At 44.4% G+C, this 12533-nt stretch overlaps 1 protein-coding gene across 1 annotated transcript in view; it reads right to left on the bottom strand.

Moving 5' to 3' along the window:
* The window catches only part of PRSS54 (serine protease 54), a 15135-nt gene extending 2602 nt beyond the window's left edge, over positions 1-12533 (bottom strand). Inside the window, 5 exon segments of the mRNA XM_037516448.2 lie at positions 3170-3301; positions 3900-4158; positions 10783-10954; positions 12443-12491; positions 12493-12533. Of these exon segments, the coding sequence (XP_037372345.1) occupies positions 3170-3301; positions 3900-4158; positions 10783-10954; positions 12443-12491; positions 12493-12528 (648 nt within the window). The 5' untranslated portion in view covers positions 12529-12533.

The raw sequence follows: 12533 nt of genomic DNA, 5'->3' as shown, positions 1-12533 counted from the left end.
GAAACGGGGTAAATTATAGGATACTATTTCCAAACTAGGCAGCCACTACCACAGATTCCAGCAAGACGGCTTTTCCTCTTACTATACACGGAGGTTGTTGCCTTGCAGTTTGCCTGTAGCTTCCTGGTTCACATTTCATTTTCTTGCTTCCTTCCCGTACTCGGACTAAATCCTCCCTCTCTTTTGGTTTTTCCTTCCGCAAATGTTAACATTCCTTTCCTTTCTGGCCCAGAATGCTCACATTTTCCCTATTTTGCTTCCATCTTTTGTTTAAGCTGTTTGCCCAGATTCCCCCTGGGGTCAGAGTCAGACTTCCCCAGGAGCACACACCAGGGAGGCCCGCTGCTCCTCCACCCACCTGTCTGCACATCTGCTCCCGGGCCCTGCATACTCACGGCTTCCCCTGCGTCCTGCTAGCAGCTCTCTGGGGGCGGGAATTGTGCCACAGAGAGGCCTTCCCTCACTTCGGGTGAGGGGGACAGAAGCTCGGCACACTTAAATTCTCTCTCAACTAAAGTTTGGGTACAGTTGCCCAGAACCCATGCAGCACACCTAGCACAATGCCCGTCAGGCTGTGTGCATGCACTAAAAAACTAGCCATATTCAAGAAAAAGCCATCATCTTTATGTGAAAAGTTGAGATATATGGGGAAAGCAATGAGGAAACCACTAAATGTAATTGACCTTACCTGCCCTGTCACCCCAAGCTGCCTTTCTGGAGGAATACCTACACCCCTAACCCACCCTGCCCTGCGGTCTGCCATCGTGGTTCCCCCAAGAGGAAGTGTCATCCATAGTGTGACTGGTCACCTTTGACCTGGGGGCCTACCTGCCTGGGAAAGAGGAACAGTCACATACTATTCTCACTTTTTGGACTTGGGCATGGAGGGGGTTGCAGATGACAACAGGAAACAATCCAGGCAGACTCAACAGCATGGAGGAGAGAGGCAGACAGTGGGTGCCCTATACCCTGCCCATCCCCAGGCCTGGGTGGTTCAGTCATTTGGGGGTTTCTATAACGCGTGCATCCTTTTTCACTAAACCTCCCTTGTCCTGAGGAAGCCACACTAGAGCAGTAACACAGGTGAATGGAAAAAGACAGGAGTGACTCTGCCAGGGCAGCAAGAGAATCCTGCTCTGCAAGGCCACCATGTTTCCTGGCTGCCTCAGGGCAGATACATGGGGATGGCATTCTGGACTTCACTCTGTGCTTCTCAAAGGGAGTGCCTGGTGCAGAGGGCTTGATTTTTCACACTCTACTGTTTTCACCCTGTGCTGCCACATGACAGAGGGGGTGGAGCGTTCATCCCAGCGTTCTGGATTGTTATCTTAGGACTGGAGGGCAGGCCCTTATCTGCTGCCTGGCCAAGAGGGCATGATCTCTCCCCTCCTTTCACCAGCCTCATTCCCATTTAACTGGGTTGAGGAAGAAAAAGAACGCAATTTAGGACAGTTTGATGAACGACTGTATGGTGGTAGACACCCCAACTATTGCTGCATACCTCGCAGGACAGAAGATGATGATTTTTTTCTCTTCCTCCTAATCTGCGGCTGCAACCTAATCTACACTGCACAAGCAGTGTAGACAAAAAGTACCAGGCGCTATATTGGAGCAGTCCTACCCCTCCTCCCTGGGGTGAAGCCCCAGCGAGGAGCGCTCTTTCATGGGTCCTGCCTAATCCTGACATTCAGCAAAGGTCCTGACAGTTGTGAAAAAAACCATCGCAACTCTAGTTGAGAGTGAGTTCAGAGTGATTCTGCTCTTGTTGAGCTTCTGAGGACCAGTTAGGCAGGTGCTGAACCTGGGCCGTCTATTCTCCATGTGAGAAGAATGACTCTGAGGACCTCTGGAGGCTAGGACACATTTCTGAGAGAGGAAAGGCTCCTAGGTAGACAAATCATGGTTTATTTGTCTGAGATGATTTGCATACACGATTCTGTTCAGCAAAGGGATTGTCTACAAATGTGCTGCAGTTAACAACGATCTGATTTGCAAGTAGATTTAAATAAGTGATCATCATTTAGAGTAGAAACAGCTTATCTTACCTTTGCATATTCCTTTGTATCTAAGATGCACTTAAAAAATTAACATCTCTGAAATGGGGTACTTTTTTCCGATTAATATCAGGGTTTGACTGGCAGTAATTTTTTCTCTCTTGGTATTACATCAAATAAGGGTGCATTCTACAATTGATAGCACCTTCGATTTGATGAAGTATGGTACTAGATTGTTGGAATGGCAGATGGCAGGATTTATTAAATAGCTATGCCTTCTATTATGTTTTAACACATTATCTAACTTAAAAAGCCATTAAGGTTGTCCATCTGGCAGAGAGCCCAGTACAAAGTAGTCACCCAAATATTGAATCACCTTTGGAAGGGCAAACTTACTGCTTCATGAAAGGCAGTCCTTCATGATTTTATAAGAAAATGACTTTTAGAAAGAAATGCATGCATACATGTATTTTTTATAAAAAAAAACTTTCCCCAGGTCATCCGAGGCAGGGGGAAAATCCCCATTAGGGGGAATCCTGAATGTTACTTAGAGGGTGAGTGAGTGATCAGCATCCTAGAAAGGCAATTTTAGAGCAGGGAAACTATGCTTGGAAATCTGGTAGATCTCCAGATTTAACATTTAATGTTCATTCATTGTGCGACCTGTGAGTCATACTTTCCCTGTGGCAGGCTATGAGGGGACCCGGATTGGGTGTGTGTGAAATCTACACAGTTTCCTTAGGTAGAAGGATAGCTTCATCTGGGTGGAGGACAGGACTTCTTACAGAAAAAAGAAACAACCCAATAATAGATACACAATAGCAGCAGAGTCTAGGTTCAATAGAAGTTGAATGTTAGGATCCTACACTAGAGACAGACTTAAAATATATCTGCATGTCTGGTTTGGACTTACACTTTAAAAATTGTAATTAGTGAGAAACATCTGTAATGTAGCCCTTCTTAATCATGTCACACTAAAAATGGCGACTGGCTAGTCCAGTGTGCAGATTTTTATTGAGCAATATAGCCAAATGCTCTTGAAACAGCCATGAATCCCAAGTCACAGCTGCTGCCCTCACAGTGTTCACCAATCAGCCAGGGGGAGGCCTGAAGCTCCCCTTGAAATGACTGTTAGTTGCTCTCAGCATTTAGCTTCTACCCCATCATATTCTTACCAAGCAGACAGAATTAATTTCATTCTCTGCATGATTGCCACATCCTGATTTCTGGATTTTGCTTAAGGGACACAGGTTCATGTCTTTCACGGAGATTTTCCTCAGGATACTCATCGTCATGTGATGTCCTGTCTGGACCATGCAACAGAGAGCCCAAGAATTATTAACAAGAAGACATTCCCTAAGTCAGCTCAACTGAAACTCACATCCCGATGGGAATGAGTAGAAAATAATCTGATAAACCCCTTTTCCTCATAGAAATCAGAACTTCTGTCTGAGTTTTTACTGAAAACTACCTTTGCTTTGAACTTGAATGTGAAAATAGGCAGAGAACCTATTCCCCCTTCCTCTATATCTGTAGAGACTACATCTCCTTGTTTATTTCCCAGGGTGAAAGGAAAACGAGGGTGGCTTAGAGAAGAGAACAGTCAGCTCTAATTCAGGAAACAATGCCCCCTACTCCCTCCACAACCTTGCATTCATTTCAGGCTGTCTGCTGCCTGTATATTTCCAATTTTGATAGAGGACTAGGAGTAAAAGGACCAAATGTAACAACAGCCACAGAAAGGGTGAGCACTGGGAATCCTGACTGATATGTTAAGACTGACTGGGTGAGCCCAACTCTAAGCCCTCAAGCAACCTGAATTAATATAAGCCCTAGAACGGTTCCTCCAAGTCACCCCATTGCTAGCACACACACAGCCTTCTCTAGGAGAAGGAAGCCATTAACTGCAGATGTGGGATTCCATCCTGCCACCCAGCAGTTCTGCAAGGTTGGTGGTATATGCAGCTTTCTGCCGAGGAAGCAAATGGGCTTGACCAGGTCGTTGAACTGTATCGCCGTGTCTGTCTTCAGGAGGGCTATGTTATCGGCCATTGTGTCATTATCAAAGTCCTCGTGGATGATGATAGTATTGATTGGATACTCTTTGTGAAAAATCACTTTGGCATCCATCTTAGCTATACCAACTATAGCAATAGCATCCTTCCTGGAAAGAGAGCAAGGGAATCTTGAGAAACCAAGGCACTGAGGAAACTTCACACTTCCCCGTTTTCATATTTACTGATTTTTTGGCCTAAAACACTCATCCAGTTCATCTTCTCTGGGATAAACTTTGCTCAAACCATTGGATCCAGTCCTCAGGATATCTTTTCTGAATCCTTAGGCTTGTGCCTCCTTTGGAGGCCCACAGAATCTTGGGGGATTTTTCTATCTTTTTTTAATTTTATATATTTTTTACATCATTTTTCATTTTTGTACAATGTATGCATTTTCATCTTGGTTATGGTCCCCATAAAATTCCCACCACCCTTGTTTTGATCCTACTCCCCCCACCCCCTTTAATGTGTCTCTGGTTTATAGCGGCCTGCTGATTTTGATTTTTACTTTGTCATAATTAGTCTTTTTCCTGATACCTTGTTTGGGTATCTACCCAAAGGACACAAAAACATTAAATCAAAAGGACACCTGCACCCCTATGTTTATTGTAGCACTATTTACAATAGGTAAGCTACGGAAATAACCCAAATGCCCAAAGATAGATGACTGGATCAAGAAGATGTGGTACATATACACAATGGAATATTACTCAGCAATCAAAAAAGATAAACTCATGGCATTTGCAACAACATGGATGGAGCGGGAAGGGATCATGCTCAGTGAAATAAACCAAAAAGAAAAAGAAAAATACTGGATGGTCTCACTTATAGCAGGAAATTTAGAAGACCCAAATAAGGGATCAGGATTTTTCTATCTTAATGCCTTATCCCACCACCCAAAGAGAATCTGTTAATATGTGATTGCTGATCATTTTTTTCTATGCATAATATTTTAAAACAGTTGTAGTGATAGCAAAAGACTAATCATGACTCTTGATTAGCTTTTAACATTTTAATTCAACCATCATTCCATTGCTCCATATTATATACTCTGGAAACACTCCAGAGAAATTCCAATTTAATAATGATGGAGTTCAGTGAGGTATTTTCCTTTTGGGAGTCACCCAGAGAACTGTAAGAATGAGAAACAAATGCAAACATCATAAAACTAAGAAACACTCAGAATCAGGGAAGTTGGATGAAAGCAGTGAAGGGAGGTAGATGTCACCTCCTGCCAGAGGGTGAGTAAAAGCTGGTCAAACACATTTCTCAGCACAGAAGTGGAAATAAAACCATCACTAAAAGGAAGCCCAAACTGGAAACAGCATGAAGAAGAGAGACCACAGAAAACATAATAAAGGATACAGAAGGAAGGACAGAAAAATAACCAAATGAAATGAACATTAAAGATTCTTAAAGATTCTTAAAGGCTAGAGAGGAAAATGACAATCCTGGCAGCAGACCAAAACAACTAAACAGAAAAAATACTTCAAAATATAATTAAAGAAAATTTTCTGGAGCAAAACTTGAACCTACAGTTTAGAAGGATACTCCATATCCTAGGGGAGGAAATGAGATAGAGTGATCAACATGAAGACATTTCCTTGTCATCTCCCAGCAGGAGGAAAAAGAAGTCACACTCAGATATGGTAAACTGAGGGAAGCCTAATACAGACTCTTTACAAAGGCAGGCTGTAGGGAAATCACAAGGAACGGTGCTGTGGGCTGGGTATGTGCCACTTCCTGATGACATAGCAACCGGTGCTGAGGCTGGTCCCGTGAGAGCAGGCAGTGGTCAGACAGAGCTGTGGGCAGTGGGTAACTTGGCTGGAGGAACAGCCATCTGCAGTACCTGTTGGGAACAGGCATCCTGATCTACTCTCCTCCCTCCTTCTGATCTCTTGCCAGTGCACCCCTTGGCTAAACCCAACTGGAACCTGAAAGATAAGAGAGCTTAATGGTGTACCCCATGCAGGCCAGCCTCCCAAGGCAAGCAGAGTGGAAAAGAAAAGGGATCACCATGGGTAAATGGGGCAGATCCATCCCAACTGGTAAAATTGCTGGACTTCAGTGATGAAGAAGGAGTCCTTAGGCATCCAGATAACATATGAAGTCCTTTTAAGCTTAGCCAGATAATCTATTGCCTGTCCCAGGGAATCTGTGACAGTGCAATGGGATACTAGGATAACAGATTTAAGCATCCCTGGATGTATTACCCACATAGAAAGGTAAAAGTCAAAATGGATTCCAAAATCTTCACAGCAAGATTTAATACCAGGGCCCCCCTGGTGGTGCAAGGGGTTAAGACACAGCACTATGACGCTATCTGCAGCCACTGCAGCATGAGTTCGATCCCCGGACAGGGAGCTACCCACATGGCGCAGCAGACTCTCCTGTCTCACCCGCTGCTCCCCTCAGCAGTGTATTTCAAGCAGTCTGCCTGTTCTGTTCCCCACTCTGTCTCTGGTGAATCTTCTTACCTCCCACACCTCTGGCCTGCACCCCAGCTCTTGTAAGAATAAATAAATAAATCTTTTAAAAAAAGATTTAATAGGGCCTCCCCGGTGGCGCAGCGGTTGAGCGCTGGGTTGCGAAGCTGCCCGCGGCCTCTGCAGCGCCGGTTCGATCCCCGGCTGCTCCCCGGCCACCGGAGGAGGGTCCCGCATGGCGCGCAGACCTCTCCTGCCGCCCGCTGCTCCCCTCAGCAGTGTACTTCGGTCCTTCTGCCTGCTCTGCTCCCCGCTCTGGCTCTGGTGAGTTCTCCCACCCTCCCATGCTTCTGACTGTACCCAGTGCATGTATAAACAAAACAAACAAACAAATAAATAAATAAAAGCATGCCTCTATAAAAAAAAAAAAAGATTTAATACCAAAAGGCAGAGGGCAAGTCTTATTACGTCCCTAAAAGGAAAGAATGTGTGATCTATGCATTCTACATAAGAGGTGGCCACTTGAGCTAAAGGGCAGCAACATATTTCTAAAGATGCAAAAGCGAAGGAAATAGAGTTCTTGGGAGCCCTTGAAAAATCTGAAGACACATTCTGGCCAGTTCTACTGAATGAAAACCCAGCGAAAGGACTAATGTTGAATTATACTATTGAACTAAAATAAAACTAAAGGAAAAGGTTTTAAGATTAGAGATTAGAATAAAAATGTTAATCCTGGCAATAAGCAAATGGTATAACTAAATTTGAAAAGAGAGAGGTGTGTACATCGATTTTTCTCACCTTTTGAGGATGTCTAAACATATCCCTTATGGATAACATGGAGTGTGCAAATGTGTATATGAATCAAGTTAAACATTAAAGCAAAAACAGTCTAATAAATTGGGTGGTGGAGAAGGAGGAGGAAAGAAATAAAAAGATTGAGATCCTGACATTGGTCACAGTTGAGTCTAGAGAGGCCTGTCTAGAAAGACATGAAGGATTTAGGTGTCATCCATAGAATTACAACTCTGAGATGGACACCTGAACCAAAATTCAAACTTTCCAGATTTGTCAGAAGAGACATACAGAGGCGCTATCATGAAAAAAGAAACAAGAAGCAATAAAAATAGAAACCATAACCTAAGCCAAAAATAAGAACAGGAGTTTCATTCTGAACAGAGGAGCATTAAATAAGGCAAAGAAAGTCACTTCATGGTGATCAAGAGTTCAGTCTACAGCGAAGACCTCATGGTTATTACTCCCTGCACTAAGTGACATAAAGTTTACAAAGCAAAAACTCCAGACAATCGGAGGGAAAAAATGCCAGGAGTGTGTTCATGACAGGGGATTTTAATTCATCTCTTAATCATGAACAGATCAAATAGCCTCCCTCTGTGATTTTACATACTGTACACCAGGGACAGAGAATGAACTTTTAAATTTACCTTTTAAATTCTCAATGTCCACATATTAGTCACTTCCACAAATCCCACCAGGACAACTTCAACAAATGCCTGAACACGTCTGCTTTGTTTTAGAAATCAAAATTAAAAAGTTAGGGGAAAAAAAACCAAACCAGAAAATCCCCTACCATTTGGATATTTAAAAGCACTGTTTCATAAAACTGTGAGTCAGAGAGAAAGTCAAAACCAAAACAGCAGACTAAATAGAAAATAGCAATAATGAGAATACAACCAGAACTCAGAAGCTCTCTGGAGGGTTAGTCAGCAATAGCACTTGAAGTTTCGCCCAGTCGTTCCACACCTAGGTTGTTCATGCTATATATGTGTACATGTATGTGAAGGAACGTTTGTGCAAAGTAGATTTTTTACCAGGAAAAGGTTGGAAACGACACAAATGTCCATCATTTGAGGCCTGTGTAACTATGGTACATCTATCAAAGGATAACTGTGTAGCTGATGGAAAGAATGTGGTATTCATACCATAAGAAAAGACACCCCCGGGGCCTCCCTGGTGGCACAGCGGTTGAGCGCTGGGTTGCGAAGCTGCCCACAGCCTCTGCAGTGCCGGTTCGATCCCTGGCTGCTGGGTGAGGGTCCCACATGGCGCGCAGACCTCTCCTGCCATGCCTGCTGTTCCCCTCAGCAGTGTACTTTGGTTCGTCTGCCTGTTTTGCTCCCTGCTCTGGCTCTGGTGAATTCTCTCACCCTCCCGCGCTTCTGACTGTACCCAGTGCTTGTATAAATAAATAAATAAATCTTAAAAAAAAAAGAAAAGAAAAGACACCCCCCTCCCCAGCACTCACAACAGAGTGAAGAAAGTTAAGAGTGGAATACTGTGTGTGATAGGCCACAGCTATTGGGAGAGAGGGTTTTATAGACTGAACTGTGTCCCCCCAAATATTTAAGTGAAGACCTAATGTGACTGGGTCACATTAATGTGACTGGGTTTGGAAGGAAATGGGGCTGTTAAGGAGGTAATGAAGATTTTTTTTTTTTTTGCTCTGCATTCTTTATTTTTTTATAATGTATTTTATTTTATATAATTCTTACATCATTTTTCATTTTTGCACAATGTATGCATTTATAGCAGCACTATTTACAATAGCTAAGCTATAGAAACAACTGAAATGCCCAAAAATAGATGACCGAATCAAGAAGACATGGTAATTAAGATTTAATGAGGCCAGACGTGTGGGACTCTAATCCAGTAGGACTATGTCTTTACAAGAGGAGGAAGAGACACCAGGAGTTTGCATCACAGAGGAAAGGCCAGGCAAGGATGCAGTGAGAAAGTGGTGTCTGCAAGCTGAGGAGAGGGTCCTCAGGAGAGGCCGAGCCTACCAACACTTTGATCTTGGACTTCCGGCCTCCAGAATGGTGAGAAATGGTATTTTGTTATGCCAGCCCTAGCAGGTCACCAAGGGAGGAAGGAGAGAGGGCTCTCTGTCAGTAGATTTAAGAATCAATATAGGGGCCTCTCTGGTGGCACAAGAGTTAAAGACAGCGATATCAAGCTATTACCAGCCATGCAGCAGGAGTTCGATCCCTGGTTGGCCAGGGAGCTACCCACATGGCGCAGCAGACCTCTCCTGTCTCACCTGCTGCTCCATATTTCAGTACAGCTGCCTGTTCTGCTCCCCACTGTCTCTGGTGAATCTTCTCACCCCCTGTACCTCTAGCTTACATCCCAGTTCTTGTATGCATAAATAAATATTAAAAAAGAAAAGGATCAATACAAGTAGGTCTGTAGGTCTACAGCTATACATAAATATACTGAGTATTTAAAGAGGGTACCCAGAAAACTGGTGATGTGATATGGCTCAAAGGAGGGACTGAAGGCACACATCTTCATTTAAATACATGCGTTTTCTATTAGAAATTTAGATCATATGTTAAAAATTTAGCAGCTGCACAATATTCCAAAGGTTTTGCTATAATCTAGCCAATTATAGTAATAGGTTCTTGCCCCCTACTTTGTGAGTATATAATACATAAGCTACCTATATTATACTTCATATATATTATATAGTACATATGTAAAAAAGTAACTATACTATAATTTATCCACTATAATTGGATATTACCTTTCTACTATTTTTTGTATAATTAGCCATCCTATCAACAACTTGGACAAAAAACTTCCCCAGTGGTTAAAGTTATTCCCTTAATACTGATCCCCAAAAGTGAAATTATTGGGTCAAAAAGTGGGAAATTATTGGGTCAAAAATTTATTTTTTTTAAAAGAAATTTCCTATAACAACACTTGGGGTTTTTTCTTTTATTCAAAAAAATGCATCTTGATTGTATAGAATTTGGATACTACAGAGGACAAAGAAAGCAAACAGAAATCCTGTGAATTCCAAGCACCCAGAGACAAAGTGTTTTCGTATTTCCTTGGCATCTTCTCTTCATACATGTACTTGTGGCAGATGCATTGTTAAGGCCTGAGGTAAGAGTTTTAAGGTGAGGACTCCTGTCATTCACTGAGCAAGATGAGTAAGGATGTCTAGTGTTAAGGGCCAGAGCCTTTGTGATCCTAGTAAAATGGGGACAAAGATCCTGCCTGTAGATAGAGGAGGCAATCATTCCACTTTGCTGTTGTGCAGTGGGGAGTCCTCATTATGCAGGGGGACACCCGATGCACCAACCTTGCAACTGGTGATCTTAGGACCCCCACCACCCCCACTTTTTGACTGAGGAGCAAATACACAGCAGGTAAAAAGCCCTGAAGCCCTGTCACCAGGAAACCACCTTCCAGGCCTCCCCAAGATGAGTTGCAAACAGAGCCCCCGCCCCTTGCGCCATCCCAGGGGGCTGTGTGGGCCCCAAAGGCAGGGGTACTGGCCTGTTCTTAAAGATGGATGCGATGCTGAGGATCCAGAACTCACTGAGGATGCTGCCGAAAGCCAGGTGGGTGTACAGGGAATCCTGCAGCGACACCACCCATGGGAACTCCTTGCCGTGGACCATGCCCTCCTCGGAAGTTGCTAAAGTTTCGATGTGCTGGATGCCACAGCCTGAAGAGGGGATGTGGGGGTCTTACTGCAAAGGATTTGGTGGTCTGCTACCACCACCACCGCACCCAACCTCAGCTCCCCCTCCTCTTGCTGGCTCCCCATTCCTTCCAACTCTCTCTCTGTCTTGGTTCATCTCTCGCTCTACCACCCCTGTCTCTTTCTTATCCCAATGGGTCTTCTTCCCCATAAAAGACGCTTGGTGGCATCTTTGAATCTAAAAATACTAAATACAGATCATCGCTCTCATCTGCTGGGCACTAGTGTTCACTGTAGGCGGTACCTGAAACTTTTGGTAGATACCTGTGGTTTTCAAAATGTGGTCTGGGAGTCCTCAAGGCCCCTCCGGGGTCTGCAAGGTTCACACTATTTTCATAGAAATACTAAGACAGTATTTGCTTTTCACCCTCATGAGTGTACAGTGGAATTTTCCAGAAGCTACCTGATGTCCTCACTCTGTTGGCTAATAGCATATATGAGCAGGCATATCCCTGTGTTTCAAATCATCTCTAATATGGTAAATGTGGAAAGACATAGCTCCACAAGCAAAACCCCTTTGAGCACCCTCAGTAATTACTGCATTATGCCAACCAAGCACTCCCTGACATCTTCTCAAGGGTTTCAATGATCTTGCCAGGCAGAGGCTATCTCTGGCTCCACCCAGGCCTGCGTGGCCTTTTGCCTTCCTGAACCCTCCAGTGGGTCACCTCTAACTGGACAATCTTGGGCAGTGTGGATTTTGTTTCAAATGGCTGTTAAATGTTGAGTAAAGTTTTAAGTAAAACTTTCCCCCTGCAAGCCCTGAGTTGGCCGAAGATGATTTTAGTGCCCTGCTATTTAAAAAGTTTCCTATTCAAGGCCTCCCTGGTGGTGCAAGGGGTTAAGATGCAACCTATGAAGTTATCCGCATGACGCAGCAGACCTTTCCTGTCTTGCCCGCTGCTCCCCTCAGCAGTGTATTTCCGTCAATCCACCTGTTTTGTTCCCCCCTCTGTCTCTGGTGAGTCCTCTCACCCTCCACACCTCTGGCCTGTACCCCAGTTCTTGTATGCATAAATAAATAAATCTTTAAAAAAAAGTTCCCTATTCATAGGTTCATGGAGAGTGTTACAATGACAGCAGAGTAGGAAGGGCCTTGAAACTCCCAGCCCCCAGCTGGGTGACATGTGCCACCTGCTTCCCGCAACCGTATAGGGCGCTCTCCTGCTGATCCCCGCCCGAGGGCCCAAGTCTTACTTTCTAATCGTATTCACTGGAGGACCAGCCCGGCATTGGGCTGCTGGGGCCGCAGTTCCCTACACCCCAGTTCCCTACACCACATGCCACTTTGCCCGTTCCCACCGCCCACTCTCATTGCCCAGAGCCAAGCACCGTGAGTCCTCTTCCCTGAGTGTCTCGCTGGACATTAAAGACTCTTTGCTTTTCTGCGACAATACCCCTGCCCTGTCCCAGCTGGGCTAACGACATCGGGGAAGAAAGCGGCACACTCACTGGCAGAAGAGTGGGAGACGCAGAGCAGCACTAAGAGCATCCCTCTCATCTCTACCATCCCCAGAGAGAACCGCAGCAGACACCATGGGCA

The sequence above is a fragment of the Talpa occidentalis genome, unplaced genomic scaffold (assembly GCF_014898055.3).
Source record: "Talpa occidentalis isolate TD23 unplaced genomic scaffold, MPIMG_talOcc4v2.1 talOcc4.17, whole genome shotgun sequence".
In the NCBI taxonomy this organism is placed as follows: domain Eukaryota; kingdom Metazoa; phylum Chordata; class Mammalia; order Eulipotyphla; family Talpidae; genus Talpa; species Talpa occidentalis.
Note: the sequence above shows the minus strand (reverse complement) of the source record. Positions and strands in the feature narration are given on the sequence as shown.